At 38.1% G+C, this 23515-nt stretch overlaps 1 protein-coding gene across 1 annotated transcript in view; it reads left to right on the plus strand.

The window, feature by feature from the left end:
• PRIM2 (DNA primase subunit 2) overlaps positions 1-23515 on the plus strand; it is a gene marked incomplete at both ends in the record, with an annotated part of 291802 nt that overhangs the window by 230427 nt on the left and 37860 nt on the right. The window contains 2 exons of the mRNA XM_080700663.1: positions 6788-6914; positions 19395-19477. Of these exons, the coding sequence (XP_080556789.1) occupies positions 6788-6914; positions 19395-19477 (210 nt within the window). The remainder of the gene's footprint in view (positions 1-6787; positions 6915-19394; positions 19478-23515) is intronic.

Here is a 23515-nt window from a genome sequence, read left to right on the forward strand (position 1 = left end):
GTTTTGAATTTTGATCTCTTCCTTGTCTAGTGATATGCAGTATGATCCTCATTGGCAGAGCTGGGCTGCATCAGTGAGCTGTAGCATCAGCCAGCCACATATTCATGAGGATAAACAGCCCTACTCACAACCACTGCTCCTTTGGAGACCAAGCCTTCAACATACGTGTCTTGGAGCATATTCCAAGTCCAAACTCTTTTTTTTGGGGGGGGGAGGATTTTTTTAAATTTTTATTGGTGCATTATATTCATACATCATATTGGGGTAAAAAACTTGTGTGTACAGACATGTACACATCACTGATTTAACCCCTACCCAATTCCCACCGCATTCCCTCCCCATCCCTCCTTCCCTTGCTTGGCTTAGTGGTTGACTTGGATATGTTTAAGTACATTGTGTGTTTTAGAGATTTTCCTCTTCCCCCCTCCTTTCTCCTCCTTTAGGTTTTCTTGTTTACTCCTCTATAGGATTTCCTTTTTCATCTAGAGTTCCTCCTATGACCCATAGGCAAAGCATCTGATTTCTTATTTTTTGTGACTGACTAATCTCACTTAGCATAATGTCCTCCAGTTTCATCCATTTCCCTGAAAATGATATAATTGAGTTTTTTTTCTTTTTGATGGCTGAGTAAAATTCCATTGTGTACATATCCCACAGTTTTATAATCCATTCATCTGTTGATGGACATCTTGGCTGGTTCCATAGTTTGGCTATGGTGAATTGTGCAGCTATGAACATAGATACACATGCATTAGTTTGGTAATTTGGTTTCTTTTCTTCTGGGTAGATACCCAGAAGTGGTATTGCTGGAGCAAATGGTAGATTTGTTCTCATTCTTCTGAGGATTCTCCATACTGTTTTCCAAAGTGGTTGCACTAATTTACAATCCCACCAACAATGTCTTACAGTTCCCACTTCTCCACATCCTCGCCAGCATCTGTTGTTTGTGTTTTGAATGATTGCTATTCTAGTTGGAGTTAGGTGAAATCTCAGGGTAGTTTTGATTTGCATCTCTCTGATTGCCAGTGATGTTGAGCATTTTTTCATGCATTTATTGGCCATCTGAATTTCTTCTTTTGTGAAGTGTCTATTTAGTTCACTTGCCCATTTTGTTATTGGATGCTTTGTTTTCTTAGTGTTGAGTTTCTTGAGTTCTCTGTATATTCTAGATATTAGTCCTCCATCAGAGGGGTAGGTGGCAAAGATCTTCTCCCATTCTCTTGGCTCTCGATTGAAGTTCTTGACAGTTTCCTTTGCTGAACAGAAGCTCTTCAGTTTCATGCAATTCCACGTATTGATTCACCTTTTAATTTGTTGTACTTTTGGGGTCTTGTTGAGAAAGTATTTATCTGTGCCTATGTGTTGCAGTGTTGGACCTATGCCCTCTTCAAGGAGCTTCAAGGTCTCTGGTTTGATTTCCAAGTCTTTGATCCATCTTGAGTTAACTTTTGTACAGGGTGAGAAAGTGGGATTAATTTCCAATTTTCTGCATATGATTAACCAGTTTTGCCACCACCATTTGTTGAAGAGGCTATCTTTTTTCTAGTGTATGTTTTTGGCCCCTTTGTAAAAAATCAGTTGGCTGAAAGTGTGTGGACTTGTCTCTGGGTCTTCTATTCTGCTCCATTGCTCTATGTATCTGTTTTTGTGCCAGTACCATGCTGTTTTATTACAATGGCTTTGTAGTATAGTTTAAAGTCAGGTATTGTGATTCCTCCTGCATGGTTTTTGTTGCTGAGAACTACCTTGGCTATTCTGGGCTTTTTGTTATTCCAGATAAATTTAAGGACTGATTTTTCTATGTCTGTGAGAAATGATCTTGGTAGTTTAATGGGCATTGCGTTAAATCTGTAGATCACTTTTGGGAGGATGGCCATTTTAATGATATTTAATGGAAGATCCTTCCATCTTCTAAGATCTTCTTCAATTTTTTTTCAGTGTTTTATAATTTTCTTTGTAGGTTAGGTGCATTTTTTACTTACAATATCTTCCATTTATTAGGAGTTTATTGAAAGATGAGCCCATCAAATTCCAGGAGCATCTGTACTCAAAATGTGTGTGTGTGTGTGTGTGTGTGTGTGTGTGTGTGTGTGTACACTGAGGATTTAACCCAAGGGCATTCTACCTCTAAGCTATCCCCCTACCCCTTTTTATCAGGCTCTTGGTAGGTTGCTGAGATCTCACTAAGTTGCAGAGGCTATCTTCAAATCTGCAATCCTCCTGTCTCAGCCTTCCAAGTACTGGAATTACATGTATATACCACCATGCCAGCTTGTACACAGAATCTTAAGAATCAATATCTGTCCTCACCATGCGTCAGTGGGTATTTATTTGATAATAATGAGCAAGCAGACTGGAGACAATGACCTTAGTGTGTGCTGAAGGATTAGTTGTTCTATCCGAGAGACCGATGGCAGTGGTTGCATCCAGGTGTGGATTATGGCACCAAAAACTAGCAAAGAAACTAGCACAGTAGTTAAGATAGTACAAATAGATTTTATTCAGAACTATTGGAATAGGAGGAGAGAGACTTTACTATAGAACCGGTATCAATCCTGGATACGGGATGGACAAGTGGGATTTACAGCCAAGGCGCAGAGTGAGAGTCAGTGGATGGGAAGTGATTAAGAGGAAAGAAGTATCAGGGCTAGGATATAGATTACGAAAATTGAGGATTTAAGTCATGCCCTTAATAACTGGCCAGGCTGGGGACTTTGCCCCACCAAGTGTCACTGACTCTTGGATCTGTAACCACCCCTGCTGCCTGTTGTGTTACCCTTAATATGAACCCAGAGAAAGGGAGCAAAGGGCGACTCTGCCATGCCAAGGTTTCTTGGGGGTCACTGAATACAGGAGAGGTTTGGTCGCTTCCCAAAATATGGCCTGCCCATCTTTTGCATTCAAGTTTAAATGATTGGCATAATTATTTATAAACTCAAAATCATCTGTTTTTGTTCCTATTCATAATAATACCTTTCATTATGCTTAGTAATTTCAAATGTGAAAAATTGCTGAAAAATCTCATTATCTAAGCTTTACAGAGTATCTATTTTATAAGTTAAATTTAAAGAATCATGAAAGTAAAAATGGTAACCTCTTTATAGCCATTCCACTCTAATTATTTGATATAGAACCTTGAATTTTGGCCCTTTGAAAATGCCTTGTTACATGGGCTTTCTGGCTTCTCACTACTTAGTAAGTATTGCTTAAAGCATCATGTAGGAACATTTGATGTGCTCTATAAACCACTCTGAGCTTCTGATAATTCTGGTTTTGATAGCCTTGAGAAATCACTGAGTAGTGAAAGCAGGTGGCAGGTGGTGGTCTGAGATTGTACTCCTGTAGAGATACAAGAAAGTTTTTCTTGTGTGTGTGTGTGTGTGTGTGTGTGTGTGTGTGCATGTGCATGCGTGCGCGCAACTGGTGTTCCTAGAAAACCTTCTACCTCTGGGCTACACTCCCAGATCTATTTTTTTTAATATTTTTATTTGGAAACAGGATCTCAAGCCAGTGTGGCTGCCTTCGAACCTGCGCAATCCTCCTGCCTCCGCCTCCCAAGCGCAGGGATTACAAGTGTGCATCACCACGCCTGGCTAAATTTTTTTTTTTTTTTTGGCGTGGAAGATAAGTTTTGACTAAATCTATTATTTGCCATAGTTTAAAATTCATTTTAAACAGCAGGTGTGGTGGTGCACACTTGTAATCCCAGTACTTGGGAGGTTTAGTCAGGAGGATGACACTGGTTCAAAGCCAGCCTCAGCTACTTAGTGAGGCTCTCAGCAATTGAGACCCTGTTTCCAAATAAAATATACAATAAGTCTGGGAGTATAGCCCAGGGGTAGAAGGCCTTTTGGCTTCCATTCCCAGTCACACACACACACACACACACACACACACACACACACACACACACATTCATTTTAGAAACTCAGTTTTAGGTCTTTTTACACTTTTTTGCCTAAATGATCAACTTGAAATGAAATAGTTATAACCTCGACCTCTTTCTCAGTAAAGCTGGGGATTTTTTGTTGTTGTTGTTTAAGATTCTACTAAATTGAGTGATGTACACATGTGTGCCTCTAACATCTTGTACTTTTATTAAGCTGTATGACTACAATGTACCAATAAAAAACATTTAAAAAAGATTCTATTGGTATTGAATATTTGCTCTTGTCAAACATCTTATCAAAGGGATATAGTCTGCCTTAGTTTGCCAGTGAGGTATGGGTATCACTTAGCAGTAGAATTAGAAAATCACTGACCTCCAGATGCTAGAAGACATCTCGTAGAATAATGGGATGATACCATTCCAGATGCTGTAGTAGACCAAGGTGTTCTTACAAATTTAATTAGTTCATTTTTGCTTATATGTTAGTACTGAGCTGAGTACAAAGATTCAGTAAGTAGCCAGGCATGGTGGTGCACACCTGTAATCCCTGTACTTGTGAGACTGAGACAGGAGAATCATAAGTTGAAGGCCAGCCTCAGCTATTTATCAAGTGTATCTCTCTTTCATTTTTAAAGGGTTAGGGGTAAGGCTTTGAAGTAAAATGCCCCCAGGTTCAATCTTCAGCATCAATATAGGTAGATTGGTAGGTAGGTAAATAGATAAGTAGGTAGGTAAATTAGATGATAGATAGATAGATAGATAGATAGATAGATAGATAGATAGATAGATAAATAGATGTAGATTTTCAATAAGGAACTTTTTTCCTCAAGGAGCTTATGATTCAGGAATAGCTGATCACCTGTGTAAGTAGGTAATTAATAGAAAATAAAGAATAACATTTCCTAAGAGAAATTCAGTAGAATGTCATAAAAACCAAATATGAGGTGAAGACAGACCTGCAGAGAGGTACAGATAGGTTCCTGTAGGTAAATACTACTGAAGTGTGGAAGAAGAGATTACTTCTGACTTTGAGCTCTGAAATGAAATGTCATCTGAAAGAAAGAAATGACATCCTAAAAATATTTAATTGGAACCTATGATTTTAAAATATCTTATTATTGAGAAAGTGCAGTATTATGGAAAGCACATGGGCTTTGGAATCGGACTTACCTACACATGATTTTCCACTCTGCCATTTATCTAATAGCTGTATTATGTCACGTTGCTTCATTTCTTTGAACTTCAATTTTCTCATGTGTAACATCATAGGCGAACTGTGACGATTTAAATGATTAAATGGGATTGCAGTTTTAAAAGCACCTAGCAAAATGCCTAGTGGCACCTAATTGCCTTTCAATAAATGTTAGTTCCTTTTTTCTCTTATCTCACTCATTTCAAAGTCCCTTCCATGCCATTAGCTTGTTTTATGAACATGGAGGCAGGGAGTCCAGGTGGGAGGTAATTGCAGTAGTTCATGCGTCCCTCAAGCATTTGCTGACTACTTGCTCTATGGAGTGGAAATGCAGAGGAAGGCATTAATTATTTTAAGAGGCATTTTAGAAGTAGGATGGATAGGATGTAGGACTTAAAGACAACTAGGAGAAGGAGGGTAGAGAAGATGTTAAACTGATTTATATCTAGTATATCTCTGGAATCAAACTTAGGAAGGACGAATTGATGATTATTCTCAGGAAAGAATTATTCTCATCTGTAAATATATCCAGTTGGCCCTTCATATTTATGAATTTCACACATACAGGTTCAACCAACCTCAGACTGAAAATAGTAGAGAAAAGCCAGACGTGGTGCACGCCTGTCACCTAAGTATTTGGAAGGCTTAGACAGGAGAGTCACAGGTACCAAGCCAGATTTAGCAACTTAGTGCTAACTTAGCCTTAGCAACTTAGCAAGACCTATTTCAAAGTTAAAAAAAATAAAAAGAAGCCGGGCATGGTGGCGCACGCTTGTAGTTCCAGCATTCGGGAGGCTGAGACAAGGAGGATCACAGCTCACAGACAGCCTCAGCTATTTAGTGAGGCCCTTTGCAACTCAGTGAGGCCTTGTTTCAAAATAAAGAATAAAAAATAGGGCTAGGTGTGTAGTTCAGAGGTATAATGCCCCAGGGTTCCATCCCCAGTACTGCAAATAAAATAAAATAATAAATAAATAAATAAATAAATAAATAAATAAATAAAAAGGGCTTGAAGGAAAGTAGCTTGGAGGTAGAATGCACCTGGGTTCAATCCCCGTTACCAAAAAAAGGATAAAGATGGATCTGTATCAAACACATCCAGCCTTCTTCCCATGTCATTATTCTCTAAACGATATAACAACTATTTACATAGCATTTTTATTTTAGGTATTATAAATAATATGGAGAGCTGGGTGTGGTGACACATGTGTAATCCCAGTATTTGGGAGGCTGAGACAGGAGGATCGTAGGTTTGCCGCCAGCCTCAGCTACTTACTGAGGCCCTCCGCAACTTAGCAAAACCTTGTTTAAAAAAAAAAAAAAAAAAGAGAATGGAGATGATCTAAAGTAGACCGGAGGGTGTAACAAATTTTATCTGAGGAACTTGAGCATTTGCAGATGTTGATGGATGCAGAGGCTCTGAAATCAGTCCATCATGATTATATCTAGGGAGAATAAATAACATTAGCTGTCTTCTACCTGAGAAATGTATTTCCTATAAGTTTTCTACCTTTTTTAAAATATAAATTATTTTTTTAATAACAAAACCCAGGTGACACATAAGGTGTGAATATACATCTCCCCTCGAATACTGAATTTGTTGTAGAAAATATTACTTTTTACACTTTGATTCTAGCTGGTGTTACTGACACCAGTACATCATTAGTACAGTGTTGACTGACTTTCTCTCTGTGTTTTTCTTTCAGTTTGATAGAGGTTACTCTTACAATATCCGTCATAGCTTCGGAAAGGAAGGCAAAAGGACAGATTATACACCTTTCAGTTGCATGAAGATTATTCTGACCAATCCACCAAGCCAAGGAGATTATCATGGTAAGTGCTTAACTGGATATGCTGGTAGAGTTCAGAAACCCAGCAGTGTAGGAAGCTCTGAAACCATGTAATGGCTTTTGCATTACTGACAGGACCAAACTGGTAGCTTATGTCAGTTATCGGTGTCAAGCTAGAGCTCCGTTACTTTAGCAGTGATTTGTCTATTACTGAACTAGGTCAGGCAAGAGGAATTCATTCAGCTGCACTTCAGTTTGTGTTGGACGAGGCTTTTAGTTCACAATTTCACCCCATCTCCTGCTGTTCTTTCTCATGTCCTAAAAGTGTCTTAGAACATTGATACAAGTTTTTCAAAGCCTTTCAAAATCGAAACCTCTAATTTTGAAATATTAGATTACTTAATTTTTAAAAGATTAACTACCAAGAAAGAGAGTGTTTTAGTCTCATCACTATCATCTGATTGACCAACAAAGATTAAGCAATTTAATAAGTTTGGGCATTTAATGTGTCTATTAATTTGCCTGAGTTATTGGTATTTTTTTAAAGTTAAAAATTCATGTCAAAGTATTTTCTGTAGACTTCTGAGTTCACTTCTGCAGCACTGGGAATGGAACCCAGGGGGCATTCTACCTCCAAGTGACACCCCCAGCCCTATTTTTTATTCTTTATTTTGAAACAGGGTTTCACTGAGTTGCAAAGGGCCTCACTAAGTAGTTAAGGCTGTCTGTGAACCGCATCCTCCTGTCTCAGTCTCCCAAATGCTGGGATTATAAGCGTGCTAAGTGTACCTTGAGAAAGTTTCTTGTTTTGTGTAGTATGTCAGGGAATGGTTTAATAGTTTATATTAATAAATTTTCTAGACTTACCAAAGGTTATTACAGCATGTGTCAAAACTATTTTTTTGTTTGTTTTAGACTCTTAAGTGAAACATAGTTTTAGAAAGACCCAACACCTTTAGGCTTCAAATAATCACAGACAGTATTTTTAGAAAGACACTTGGTGTATCCAGAACATTAAAAAATTCCTTATTTAATAGATGAAGAGACCCAGTACTGGTAATGTGCAATGAATGATTCCTCTTCTTGTGGTAGAGTTCCTTATGGTCCCCTTGGTAATGCAGATTGCTCAGGCCCCACCCTCAGAGTTCATTTGCATTTCCCTCTGTGTTTTTTACCTTTTCCAAAGTATGAAAGCCTTTGACCCAGATACTTCTTTTGAGAAAGCTGTAATCTTTTGTTAGCATGGCAACCTTACCAAGCTCTTAACTTAGAATTGACCTTGTGGCCTGCTAAACTCCCAGGGATTCTAACTTTGAATTTTTAGGTCTAAACATTTGTCACTAATTTAGTTGATATTTAATTAGCATAAATGTGGAACTTTATTTTTTTATTCCTATTAAGTCATATATTTCAGTGACTTTTATTTATATACTTATCTCTTTGGTTTTTGTGGTATTGAAGATTGAATCCAGAGGCTTTCTATCACTGAATTATACCCCTGGCCCTATTTTATTTTTTATTTGAAATCAGGGTGTTGCTAAGTTACTGCACACCAACCTCAAACCTGCAATTCTTCTGTCTCAGCCTCCCAAGTACTGAGATTATAGGTATACACCACCATGCCTGGCCATAGTACTTAAATTTAATTTTGTTTTTAATATAAATTCTCTTAGTCAAGAGCAGTAGTGGCGGGAGGGATATAGTCAAAGATCCCCCAATGTACATCTTGAAATTGCAGATGATACGAAACTCTTTGATAAAGTTTCATTTATAAATTAGTCACAGTTAAGTAATTAACAACTAATAATAAAATACAATTATAATAACACACTGTAATAAAAAGCTATGTAAATATAATTTTTCTTTCAAAAACCTCTTCTTGCCCTGTACTCACCCTTCTTTTGATGGTGGTGATGTGAGGACCTATGTGATGGGATGAAGCAGGTGACCGGCATAGACATGGCGAAGTCACATTAGGCTGCTATTGCAAGGCAGATCACATCAGGCAACTCTGGATCTAGAGCCATGATGACATCCATGGTTGGGTGGCATGAGTGAATGCCATTTATGTTTTGAGGTCCTCAGTTCTTTCTTCCTTTCTTTCCTTCTTTCTTTCTTCCTTCTTTTTTTTTTGTTTTTTTTGGCCGAAATGTTTTAGATGAACATTGTAATTTGAAATTATTTTCTCTTTTTAACTAATCAAAGTGTTGCTGTGGAGGTTTTGGTCCATTAATGATCATACAGTGACTTTAATGCTACATTTAACCTGAGGAAAGTATTACCTAATTTGTTCCTTAATGTTTGTGCAATTGTTATTGCATGTTTATTGAATGTTTTAGCAAATTTTGGTAGTGTCTGCTTTGGTTCCTTCACCTTCCTTTTCCTCTAGATGACTTAACCTGTTCTTCCAATTTCTCATTTGTTAATACTCTCAATGTCCTTCAATGTGTTCTGCTTCTTTATCGAGCTTGTCAGAAAACCCTCCACCAGTTTGTCTGGTTGCATGAATGAATTCCCTTCTTTCTTGTTCTCCAAGAAATTATTAAAATCATTCACAACATCACTCCTTAAGTTCTTCTAAAAGGCATTTACAATTTTGGGTTTTAATCCACCTGTTGAAGCTTTGATGGATGTTATTGTATCAGCAGTAGCGAATCATTTCCAGCACTGCATTATGTCCAGATTAGGGTCCAAGTCAGTTGCTGATTAAATGCAGTCAGATACCAGGCAGGTGTGTGTGGCCTTGGCAGACCAAAAGATGCCTGTGTCCAGGGATGCAGTGAGGCTATTTTGGAGGTAGAAATGCAACTTCACCATTTTCATAGCAAACAGATTCGGGATGGCCAGATGCATTGTCTATTATTAACGTGGCTTTAAATTCCAACCCTTCTTCTTTCAAGTATTTTTTTCACCTCTGGGATGAAGCATTGGCGGAACTATTCCATGAACAAGATGGCTGCCACCAGTGCTTTCAGATTATGTTGCCAGAACATGGGGAGATCTTTTTTTGTTTGGAGAGCACATGGATTCTCCACTCTGTTCACCATACCTGGCTTTATCATATGTACCACATTGTTGTTGTTACCAGAATCTTAGATCAGAGGCTTAGACTCTTGGGGGTCCCAACAAATCAAATCTGGCCACTTGGCCCAAACACCAAATGGAAAAAGTAATGGTGAAAAAGCTAGAAAGAAATTTTAATCTATCTGGCCATAAAGAAATTTTAATCTATCTGGCCATAATGGGAAGACGGTGAGATCAAGTATCTCGGCTTTATCTTTGGAGGCACTGACATGAGCTTTAGGTTTAAATGGAGGAAGACCTGGGCAGAAGCTCAGAGGTATGCAGAACGAAACAGTATTGGTCAAACTGTGGTCTACTGGATCACTGACTCCGTTCTGGCTGCGTGCGGTGGCTGTGGAGGAGTCCTTGTTGCTTGCGGGGGCAACTCCATTTGTTTCACAGGACATTTGTCTGTCAGACCTGTGATCTAGAAGGGGGCAGTTTGGTTCCCAGCAAATGACTGCTCTTGCTTGGAAGAGGGCAACCTCGTTGTGAGGCGCTCTGCCGACAGAGCTTTGCTGTTCCTGGAAGACACAGGGAAATGGCTAAAGACTTCTGTGCCACTCTAGAGGTGTAGGGTAGGAGGCTGTAAATGCTGGTAGTTGAATGTCCCTACAGATCTTAAAAATGCCATAGTTGGAAGAAGTCTTGATGACTTCAGTCTTAAAGGGAGCAGATTGCCAGCTTTGAATGAACACTCTTCAAATGATTAGCATGCCTATGTACAGAGTTAGCAGGAATCTGACCCAGAGTTTAAGGGAAAGATACTAATCCTTTATCCTTTTAGTTACAAATCAGGCATTAGAATGTCCAGAATAAGACTCTGTGTTCTTGGGGTGGGGGAGCTAAGTCCCTTTTACATTGCTAGGCAGTATGAGTTAACTTGCCCTTATCTGTCCTTGAATGTTTTATGCCCTGGAGCCTCCTTTGTACTTTTACAAGTGTACAAATGTAGGTTTTATTGGGCATCTTCTTCTAGAAGAGCCTGGTTTCATTGCAATTGAAGATGAGCTGTAGATGGCACCCTTGCTCCTCAGTGAACTCCTAGCAGGAAGTGTGGGAGCAGATTCTTTTTCCCCAGGTGCATCTTCTCCAGTAATTTCTGTAGTTTTTTTTTTTTTTCAACCTTATTTCTGAATTGGTGTAACCATCTCTTACATGCAGTAAATGGCTTGATGTCACTCATTTCAAGGGAGCCTTGCAGAAAGCCCAGTGCCTTCTGGAGTACCTGGAACACATTTTCTGCTCACACCTTCTACCCACAAAGTTAATGCCTTTTTCATTTTAACTAAGCACTTATGCTTCTAACTTTTGCAGTTTGAGGTGGCATAGCAAAAGTAGCATGAATTTCTTTTTTCTTCATTATTATTTTATGGGTAGAAAATTCATTCTTACCACAGATCACAGTAATTTCACTCTACCAGTTTTTCTTTCCTTAATTTGTTGAGAACTTTCACCTTTTCACTTAAAGACCTTTAAAGCTTCCTTTTGGCAACCCAATCGCCAGCATCACTACTCTTGTGTTTTGAGGCCATTATAAAATAAAATAAAATAAGGGTTTCTTAACTCTAAGAATTGTGGTACTGTGACAGCTGATTTGATAACTGAGACAGCTACCAAGTGACTTAACGGGTAGGTAGGATATACAGCATAGATACACTAGACAAGGAATGCTTCACATGCTGGGGGTAGCGGACACTTTGTGGGGGGTGTATCTTGGTGTGGTATATTCTGTGGATTTAGACAAATTTGTAATGCCATATATCCATCACTGTGGAGAATAGTTACCCTGCCCTAAGACTCCTCTATGCTCTGTCTATGTAGCCTTCCTTCACTCTTATTTCAACCCTGTCTTTTAACTGTCTCCATAGTTTTGCCTTTAATAGAATGCCGTATAGTTGGAATCATTATATGTAGCTCTTTCATATTTTGTTTCTACCCTTGGTAAATATCCTCCATGACTTTCCATTCTGATAGCTCTCTTCTTTTTAGAACTGAGTAATATTCCATTGTCTGGATTTATCACAGACTATCGATTCACCTATTGAACTATATCTTGGTTGCTTCTAAGTTTGAGTAATTATGAATAAAGCCGATGGAAACATTTGTGTGTAGGTTTTGTGTAGAGATAAGTTTTCAGTTCATTTAGGTTGATATGTGATCATTGGCTCATTTGGTAAGACTGTGTTTGATTTTATAAGACACAGCTGGGCGTAGTGATGCACACTTTTAATCCCAGCATTTGGGAGGCTGAGACAGGAGGATCACAGTTCGCAGATAGCCTCAGCTACTTAGTGAGGCCCTTTGTAACTCAAACAGGGCTGTGGTTGTAGCTCAGAGGTAGAATACCCCTGGGTTCCATCCCCAATATGGCAAAAAAAAAAAAAAAAAAAAAAGACACAGCCAAATTATCTTCCAAAGAGATTATACCATTTTGTAGTCCCAGCAATGCATAGGAGATCTCATTGCTCCAAATCCTTGTAGCATTTGATATGATTAGTATTTTAGATTTTGGCTATTTCAAAACATGTGTAGTAGTATTTAATTGTGACTTTTAATTTATGATTATCTAATAATATGTGATGTTGAAGTCTTTTTAGATTATCTAATAATATATGATGTTGAAGTCTTTTTATATAATTCCTTTTCATCCATGTATCTTTTTTGATGAGGCATCTGTCCAGGTCTTTTGTCTGCTTTTATTTTTTAAGTACTTATATTGATAAGCTGATCATTGTGGTGTATGCCTGTAATCCCAGTACTTGGGAGGCTGAGACAGGAGGATCGCAAATTCACAGCCAGCCTCAGCTACTTAGTGAGGTTCTCCATAACTTAATGAGACCCTATTTCAAAATAAAGAATAAGCTGCGCGTGGTGGCGCACTCTTGTAATCCCCGCGCTTGGGAGGCAGAGACAGGAGGATCGTGCAGGTTCGAAGCCAGCCGTGCTGGCTTAAGAGACCCTGTTTTCAAATAAAAATATAAAATAGGTCTGGGAGTGTAGCCCGGAGGTAGAAGGGTTTCCAGGAACCCCAGTACCACCAAAATTAATTAATTAATTAATTAAAGAATAAAAATATAGGGCTAGGGGTGTAGCTTGGACGTAGAATGTCCCCGGGTCCAATACCCAGCAATACACACACACATAAGTACAGGCCCACATCACTTGATATATTTCCCTCCGTATCCCACCCTCCTTCCTTCCTCTCTTCCCATACGTGTTAATGAGATCTGTGGTGATAACTTCTTATATGGACATAACCTTGCTTGAACAGTTCCCTTCCTCAGTCCTTGTTTTTTTCTTTCCACCTCCCTCCCCCATCCCTTTCCACTATTTATTTTTTAAACTGGTACATCATAGTGAGCTATGGATCCTCTGGATCCCACCCTGCTCCTTCCTTCTCCCCGTACAGAACACTGACATTGATATCAGTAACTTCGTATAGAACATAGCATTCTTAAACTGTTTTCCTCATCAAGTCTTTCCAAATCCCTCCCCTTCCTCGGTTCTACTACTATCTCCTCTCATTTATCTGACGTCCCTTTTGTTCCTTCCACACATGAGAAGAAACACACGGTCCTTTACTTTCTGAGACTCGCTGATTTCGCATAGTATAATAGACTCTAGTTCTACCCATTTTCCTGCAAATGACATAATTTTGTTCCTCTTTATGGCTGTGTAAAATTCCATTGTGCCTATTTACCACATTTTCTTTATCCATTCCTTTGTTGGTGATACCTAAGTTGGTTACATAATTTATTGTCGCATTTTTCCAGGTATTTGTGTATTTTATATTAGTACTTACTTGATGTGACTTTTGCAAATACTGTCTTCTATTCTTCTGTGTCTGTCTCTTTTCTCCTTTTGCCATTCCAATTATGCCTGTCTTACACACCTATTTAAGTTGTCCCACAGTTCTTGGATATTCTGTTGTTCTCTTTGCCCCCTCCCCCTTTTTTTGGTACTGGGGATTTAGATCCAAGGCCACTCTTCTCCTGAGCTAGATGCCCCTCCACTCTTCTACATTTTATTTTGAAACAGGGTCTTGCTAAGTTGCTGAGGCTCAAACCTGTGATCCTCCTGTCTCAGCCTTCCAGGTACTGGGAATATAGACGTGCTCCACCATGCCTACTAGAGTCCTTAGCATATTAATCATAGTTGTTTTAAATCCTGGATTCCTCAATCCAACAAGCCTGCCATATATAACTCTGATTCCATTGCTTGTTCAGTGTGTTCAGACTGTGAACTTCACTCACACTGTGTGGGGTTTTTGCTTTTTAAATCCCTTTAGGTGACACAAGATAACTAGAGTTGCTTATTTTCCTTTCCCCAAGTGTGTTAGACTCTGATAAAATCCCAGCAGGTCTCTGGTTAAATAGTTTCTCCCGAGGACAGAGCTAGTTAAGAAGGACAGAATGTTCTAGCACATTTTAAAATGGTTCCTTTGCCTGTTCCATTGTATCATGTTGCTGGAAGCAGGATGATTTTTTTCCCTCTGACATATACTATGAGGTGCTAGTAGAACTTCTAGAGATCAAACTCACAAAAGTGTGACAGTGCCCCCTGACCAGGCCCCCTGAGATCTCTAACATACAGATGTCTCTGCTACAACCCCAGAAATTTATCAGTAGCAGTTCAGGGCTCCTGCTGGCACTGGTTCCTTGGGGCTTCTCCTCCTGGGTCTCTGCCTTAGTCGGTTGTGATCCTTTGTATTCATCTCTTGGTCTCTCCAACTTTGGGGGGCACAGTTTGCTTTTTTACCTCACTTCTCTATTGGATCTAAGACTTATTGATTTTTCTGTTTGCTTTGCCCTTTTCTTGTTTAGACAGGAGTGGTGACTCAATAGCTTCTTGAATGCCTGACCAGAAATTAGAAATCTTATCCTTTCTTGTTTTATGCTATTGGCAAAACTTTTTAGTCCCTTAAGTTGGCATCATATTTTCAACCAATGGTCCCTAGAACACTTGTTCAACCAGTTATGAATCTGCATAGGCATATATTCTGACCTACCTTTATCCATCTCTCATAAAGGGTGCTGGGAAACCTTAGCTGTAATTAATGTTGGGAACGTATGCACTCACCTCATCTTCTGTTCTCTTGTTAGTTCTACTCTGATGATCATGATCTCTGATATGGAAGACCAAAACAAAATGGGCATTTCTATCACAAATTTCTCCAAGTAATAATCTGTTATTTTTGTTTTCTTCTTATAGTGACCATAGCTTCAAAAGACCTTTTTGTTGTTATTAGTATTTCAGCAATCTTCAGTTTCTTTCTTGGCCTTGTTTTCTGACTTTTCATCAGTCTAGCCATTATTTCATAATATAATTTGAGTAATTCTGTGTAGTATGTCCCTTTTTTTAAATTTTTATTTTTTTTTGGAAAAAGAACAGAGCTAGAAGATATATATTTTCTGATTTCAAACCATATAAAGCTACAATAACTGAAACAGTGTAGTACTGTTCTAAAGGCAGATATATAAACCATTGGAGTTAAATAAAAGCCTAGAGCTAAATTCTTCCCTATATTATCAAGTTATTTTTGACAAGGTTTCCACAAACATTTGGTGGTGGAAATAATAATCTTTTAACTAAATATTGTTGAAAAATAATACTTACATGGAAAAGAATAAAATTGGACCCTTACCTAATCCCATATACAAGTATTAACTCAAAATAGATAAAAGACCTAAATATAAATCTTTCTATAAAGTTTTAGAAGAAAATCTGGGTCATAAAACCTCACAACATTGAAATTGGCAGTGGTTTCTTGGATATGATTTCAATGGCACAGGCAACAGAAGAGTATACAAACTCCCTAAAAAATAAAAAAAATTGCATATCCAAAGACAATGTAAACAGAGTTAAAAGTTACTAATAGAATTGGATAAAATATTTCCAAATGCTATATCTGAAGGTATATTAATATTCCAACTAGAAATCCTAAAAATTAACAACAATAAAGGCAAACAGTACAATTTAGAGATAGGTAAAAGACTAACATAAATAATGAATCTCCACAGATAACCAATCTTAGTTGTCTGTTGGATGGAAAATGTTGTTTCTCTGGTTCTGGTGTGTGTTACCTATTTCTTCTTTGTAGTTAATCTCTTTGAGTATTTTCTCTAGCGCTGGTTTTGAAGACATAAATTCCTTCAGTTTCTGTTTGTCATGGAAGCTTCTTATTTCTCCATCTAATTTGATAGAAAGTTTTGCTGGGTAGGAAATTTTTGGCTGGAAGTTGTTTTCTTTCAGAGTTTGGAATATGTTACTCCAAGCCCTTCTGGCTCTCATGAATTGGTTTGGGAAGTCTGGAGTGATTCTAATTGGTTTGCCTCTGAATGTCACTTGGCCCTTTGCTTTTGTTGCCTTTAAGATTCTCTGCTTGGCTTCCACATTGGTCATTTTGACAATTATGTGGCGTGGGGATCCTCTTCTCTGATCCTGTCTAAAGGGAGTTCTATACGTTTCCTGGATCTGTGTATCAACCTCTTGCTCTATGTTTGGAAAATTTTCTGCTATTACTTCCTTGAAGAGATTGTTGATCCCTTTGGTTTCACTTTCTTTTCCCTCCTCTATTCCAATTATTCTTAGGTTAGCTCTCTTAAACTGGGCCCATATTTCTTCAATGTCAAGTTCCTGCTGTTGGATATTTTTTCCTAGATTAGAAACTATGCATTCATTTTTGGAATGATCATCTTCTAAGAGCAAGATTCTGTTCTCCATGTGGTCTAATCGGTTGTTTGTGCTTTGAATTGAGGCCTTTACGTCATTAATTGCATCCTTTATCTCTTTTTGGCTCTCTCTGAATTCTTTTCGAAACACCTCTATTATTTCTACAGTTATTTTCCTGATTTGATCTTCTAGAAATCTCTGATTTTCTGTTTTATCAGGTTCTGATGTTGTGGGGTTGTGGGCATTCATTGCTCCATTGTTATTCCTCTTTCCCATGATTTTGGAAGTTTGTGCCTTCTCTGGGTTCTTCCCTTGGGTCACTATGACTTCACTTAAGGTGCTCTGGATCTCGAGTCTGTAGTATCTCAGACCCCACTACTCCTTTACTGGGTTGTATCACAGAGTCTCCGACCCAGGGAGTCGATAGAGGCTGCTTTAAACTATGGGGGGGTGCCAGGTTGCACGTTCTCCTATGGTGTGATATCTCTGCCACCGCCACTCCCCCACTGGGTCAAGTCCCAGGAAGTACAGTACTGGGATTTCTCCTCTGGGGCCCGCAGTTTGATTCACTGTTCTTGAGTTCACAGATGTAGCTGTACTGGACTCGTTGAATTCGCTGTTGCTGCCGCCGGTGGCAATATGGTGTCGCTGCTACGCCCTCGGCCGTGAGGCTGGCTTATTTCTTCTTGGTTTTGAATTCCACTCCGAGTCCTTGCAGCGTGTGCTGAGCTCAGCCACTGGGAGCTTTAGATGTTCCCTGCGCTGAAAAATCCCGCCTGGCTGTTCCGCAGCGGCTCACCTCGGCCTGCTGTAGCCGTCCAGTGAAATCGACGCTGCCGCCGGCAGTATGGCGCTGCTGCCGCGTCCTCGGGCGTGAGGCCGGTGTATCTCCTCTGTGGCTCTGAGCTCTGTTCTCAGTCCACTTTCTCTCTGGAGCCTGGTGATTTTTTTGTTTCTCTGGTGATGTTGTTTTCTGGCTATGAAAGGCGCTGATTTTGTGGTAATGGAGATTGGTTGTTAGCGGGGCTCTTAAGCCCCGCTTTTCTCGGTCGCCATCTTCCAATATGTCCCTTTTTTGACTGCCCTTGAGTCATATTCAGATTAACCAACAATTCCCTGTGCAGTTCCTTTCTTTCTCATTGATCTCTCATAATTTTATTATCAGGTATTTCAAGAATAATGATAGCATATTTTGCATGCTTATTATAGAAGTGCCATTCTTACAGGATATTTGTGAAGTGAATACTGTTAATTCCCTTTCTTGAGAGAAAGTAAAGCTGAGTCAGCAAAAAAATAAAATCTTTGCCTGGTCACCCGACTAGAAAGTGGTAGCCAGTATTCACACCCTGGCAGTATAACTCTAACTTTTAACCATATATGATATGGTTTCTCGAGATGTTTCCTTTTACTAAATATTACTAGTTTTAATCTGAATAAAGTAATACTGTAAATTTTGGAAGTTCTATAGTTCTTAGGGGTCCATAGTATTTTAACAGATATTTTAGTAAGAGTTATGTTTTTTTTTGTTAAATATATTTGTGTTTGGCTTCTTGGCTTTTTCCATTCTTCATCAACAGTGTCCTGTTGATTTCATTAAAAACATACAGTTGTTTCTAATAAACTTATAGATTCATCATCTATATGACTAAAAATAAATCAGACTTTCCTTATTGTTTTCATATGAGTATTTTGACTTACTAATGGGGTCTTTTTCTTGGGATATCTAAAATTTTCTAGATTTTGGCCTAATACATTAGCCATCCATTCTTCTGTGTTCTTATTTATGCAAGTAATTCTAGTAGCCCATCTTTATTTTTCTCATGAAATAATATAAGCTGAGTGTGCTGGTGCATGTTTGTAATCCCAGTACTTGGGAGTCTGAGACAGGAGAATCTCAGGTTCAAAGTCAGCCTCAAGAACCTAGTGAATCCCTGAGCAAATTTAACAGACACTATTTCAAATTTTTTAAAAGTAATGTAGGACTGGGAGTGAAGCTTAGAGGTAAAATACCCCTGAATTCAATCTCCAGTACCACAAAGTAATATAATAAATGATTATATAGTATAACTTCAATAATATTATATAATATGTGACAATATAAGAAAACACTTATGTTATATAATAATAGTTATGAGTAATATATAATACAATTATATCAGCTGTTATACAATATTATACTATTATAATTATATAGCAATAACATATGTACTATAATGTTTCTATAAAACAATTTTCTATTTGTTCATCTCATGTGCCTCCATAATTTCTCTAAGTTTAATATGAATTCTATTCTACAGAAAACAGTCATAGAATTTACATCTGAGAAATGATATAAGATTCTATATTTTTCAGAGTTCTTACATCTTACTTTTTGTTTATATTAATTTTCCTTTTATTTTATTTATATTATGCCTTAATGTAATTTTTTAGACTAGAAAATATGAAAATGTATGAAAATTTTTTGTAAACTACTATAGCCGTTTTGTGATTATCTGTGCTTGTTAGCAAATAACGAAATTAAATGTTTTCCTCATTGGAGCAAGTGGACATCTTAGCCTGTGAATGCTATAATGTTTTATATAAACCTTGAGCCTGTAGTACCTTGATAACCATACAGCTAAGTCATTGTTTAGGTAGAGAGGAATGCAGTTGTACCCATGGGCAATTAACTTTTTTTATTAATAAGCTGTTAGGCGGGGGAAGCTTAGCTAGTCTCTGGAGTGTGGTATTGTATTCAGTCCTGGTAAGTAACTTTCTTGGTATGCTGGCTTGTTTTTGTTGTCAGGATGCCCATTCCGTCACAGTGATCCAGAGCTGCTGAAGCAGAAGTTGCAGTCATATAAGATCTCTCCTGCAGGGATAAGCCAGGTAGGTCAGCTTCTACTCCACATCCGCAGTAATGAGGATCCAGACAGATCTCCTCACGTGTATTTGCTGTTCCTACAGGGAAGCTGCTGCTTGTCAGGCCTAACCCCAGACATCCTGTCTTCCAGATGAATTAAGCTAAAGCTTTGCCTTTTCTGGTTTAGAATCCTTGGAAATTCCAGGGTTTTTTTGTTTTTTTTTTTTCCTGCTAGGCTGCATTTTTATTTTTCTTGGTTGTAATGGAAGCTGGAAACCTTTTTATTTTCCTTTCAATTTGTTTTGCTGTATAGAGGACCTTGGATTTAAAAAGTAAGTTTTTAGAGTAATGTATTGAAACTTATTAATGAAGCTGAAAATTAACAGCAGCATATTTCATTTGGAAAAATTACTTTTGGAGCACATAATAATGTCATGTGTACTGGCTGAGTGTTCCCGTAGGCATCCGCTGTGGCTATGTTTAATCTGTTCTTCTGATTGTAGTTCATTAGGTCTAATAGTTTTTAAAAATATTTTGTCCTATGAACAATTTAAATAAAAATGGAAATGCTCAAATGGTAAAAACATTTAAGAGTACATTTTTCAGTAATTCTGCCTTTTTAAAGAAAGAAATTTGGGGACATTGCAAAGACTTTTATATAGTGTGTTTCTGAGTTGACTTAGATTTTGGAAGAATTGAAGAGTACCTTTTACTTCTTTAGTTTAAGAACAATGTATATTTAGGGCCGTTGCATGTAAATCATTATGCTTCTTTAAATAGTTATTTTTACTTGAAGAATATTATTGCTCTAGAAGACTCTACTGCTTTGTGTCCAAAGTCTAGACTGAGTTTACTTACTCAGCTTTGAGTTTTATCTAGTTTTTTGGTGCTTCCTTTGGGTAAGGCAGTGTTCAGGGTGCTGTGGAGTATACAAAGAAGAACAGGGCAAAGACCCTGCTCTCACAGAACCCACAAGCCGAGGGTTAAGACAGCGGCATAACTTTAATATTCTGACAAAAGACTGGAGCCAGCCAGGGAGGCAGGGAATACTTTCTTTTCGAACAAGGCCTTGAGAGAAAGTTGGTAATTATGGAGAGTGAATATATGGATAAATGCAGAAAATGTATAGTATCATTAGGTTTTCAGATGTAGGATAATGGCAGTACCAGTACATAAACATTGATAGGCTACTTATAGGAAGTAGTTGGTTGGGAGATTCGTTTTAGAGGTGGAACATTTAAATGGCAGACAGAATGTGTATTTGTAGCACATTAGAGAAGTTAGGACTCAAGATCTTATGTTCTTTCCAGTTAGAATTGTAAAGCTGTGAGATTAGAAAGAACATTACAAAGCCATTCTCTTTTATGGAGTCCTAAGATGTGACTTGCCACATGTCATGGGTGCATATTAAATTATACAGTGCTAGAAGCAGAAGTCAAAGCCAGCCCTTCTGATGCCAAGATTTTTTTTTTCTCAACCCCCACTTTACTGTGGAGCTGATTAACATGAGTTTGCTTTGGGAAAGAGGAGCTAGGGAGTCAAAAGCCATGTCTCAGAAAAGAATCTTGGCTAATGCTTTTGTCAGGTATTAAGGGAAATAGCCCAAACTGAACAAGAATGGTAGGAGAGGACAAAAATATATTTGAGAAGAGAATAAGGTCCACGAAGTTTTTTGAAACAGAGAGATGAAGGTGTTACATGGATTACTCAATTTTGGCTTAGGTAAGAGATGTCAATATAATGAATGCTAAAAACCAAAATCAAAAACACACTTGTTTAAAAAATGAATGAATAAAAGAGAGAGTTTAAGTGATACTTTCAAAATATGTACTAGTAAAGGGGAATGGTATTAGCTTAAGCATCATGGAATGATTTATTTATGGGTTTAAGACTGAAGGAGAGCCAGGCATGGTGGCACATGCTTGTAATCCCAATACTTGGGAGGCTGAGATAAGAGGATTTCAAGTTTGCAGCCAGCCTCAGCTACTTAGTGAGGCCCTCCACAACTTAGTGAGACCCAGTTTCACAAAATAAAATAGGGCCAGATGTAGCTTGGAGGTAGAATGCCCTTGGGTTTAATTCACACCCCCCCCCCAAAAAAAAAAAAGACTGAAAGAGAGGAACTGAGGATGTGGCTTAGTGGTAGAATGTTTGTCTACCATGCCTGAGGCCCTTGGTTCAATCCTCAGCAATAAGTAAATAACATAACGAACAGTAGCATAACATACTGACTGATTAGCTAAGGGAAACCTGAGCCTGTTAGTACAAAGAGAAAAAAACCCATCAGAGAGGGTGGACATGTGAAAATATAACACAACCAAGCAGAAGCCATCCCTCTTTCCTTTATACCTTGACTACACTGTACATAGAACTTAGCACTTATTACACTAGATTTTAATTACTTGTCTACCAGTTTAGCTTTCCCGTGACTTTGTGAGTTTCCTGAAAAGGACTGGGTTTTTATTTAACTTCCTGTCTCAGAGTAATTCAGTGACTTACACTGAGAAAGTGCTTAAAAAATATCCAAAGAGTAAGTGAGCATTGTTCAGAATGAATTGAATCCTAGCGTGTGCTTGGTGTGTGCAGAGAACTAAATAGGAACTCTGGAACATAAGTGAAAGAGGACCTTATTGAAGAAAGGATGGCATTTACTTGGACAAAAGGATAGCAACAGAGAAAGGTCTGCCCCGCAGCCAATATGGGGGAATTCGAAGCTTGAGATACAGGGAAGAAAAGCGGGTGGAGCTTGTCACCTGACCTCACTCCTCCTTCCAAAGTAAAAGGTTCACTCAGAGGTTAGGAATGGTGCTCTGGGTAGAGGAAAGGTTAGAAGCTGCTGCTTGCAAATTTGATAAGAAATCCAGAAGAAGAGACTCAGAGGCCTTTTTAGCAGTAATAAAACATCATCTTTGTTTTTTTAAATACAGGCTTTTAACATCTGCATTAACTTAATATGAGATTAATGTTTAATGACTATGTTTGTATAATCTTTGCTTTTCATGCTAATGTTTCTCTCTACTTATCTTCAATCCATAAGTATATCCCTTATTTTATTGAAGCCGGTTAGCAATTTCCATATTACACTTTGGGCCTGCGTTGTAAACTTCTGAGATGAGCACAGATGTACAGTGCATGTGAGAAAACTGTAAACAGTATTTTGCTTTTATTTGATGTCTTTATTGAATTTATTCTAAGGGGCAGGGAGTTGATGAATGAAAAATCCATATAAAACATTTGATAAATGCTTAGTTGCAGGTTGGCGTGAGTGCAGATTGGATCTTGAAAACTTAAAGTGTGCACTAAAATATTGAATGAAAGTCAAGAAAAATATTGAAATGTGTGCAAGGCAAACTCAGTATAGCTTTTATTTTAGAAAATCTATTTGAAATACTATACCTTCAACTCTAAGAAATGCTTAGATGTTTTGTCAGAGGTGTGTGTGTGTTGCTAGGGATTGAACCCAGGGGCATTCTTTCTCCAAGCTAACCCCCTTCCCATACCCCATACTCTATTTTATTTTTTATTTGGAAACAGGGTCTTGAGTAGTTGTTGAGAGCCTTGCTAAGTTACTGAGGCTGGCTTTAAATCTGCAATTCTATCTCATCCTCCAAAGTACTGGGATTAAAAGTATACAGAGAGGTCATTGTGATTTTGTTGGCATTGTTTGTGTGTGTGTGTGTGTGTGTGTGTGTGTGTGTGTGTTACTGTGGATTCAACCGAGGGGGATTCTAGCTCTGAACAATACCCCCACCCCCATCCCTTTTAATTATTCTTGATTTTTGAAATAGGGTCTCACTAAGTTGCTGAGGGCCTCACTAATTTGCTGAGGCTGGACTTGAACCTGAGATCCTCTTGTCTCAGTCTCCCAAGTACTAAGATCACAATTGTGATCCACCATAACTAGCTCATTGCCTCCTTATTAAAAAGTATACTTATAGGGTCACATTTCATTTTTCTTTTTCATTAAGCTTAATATGGTTAAATCACTATTAAAATCATAGAAAATTTCAGTTTAATGTCCAGCTTAAGAATAGCAATGGATCTACTCAGGATATCCCACAAAA

Source organism: Muscardinus avellanarius, assembly GCF_963383645.1.
Source record: "Muscardinus avellanarius genome assembly, chromosome: 8".
NCBI lineage: Eukaryota > Metazoa > Chordata > Mammalia > Rodentia > Gliridae > Muscardinus > Muscardinus avellanarius.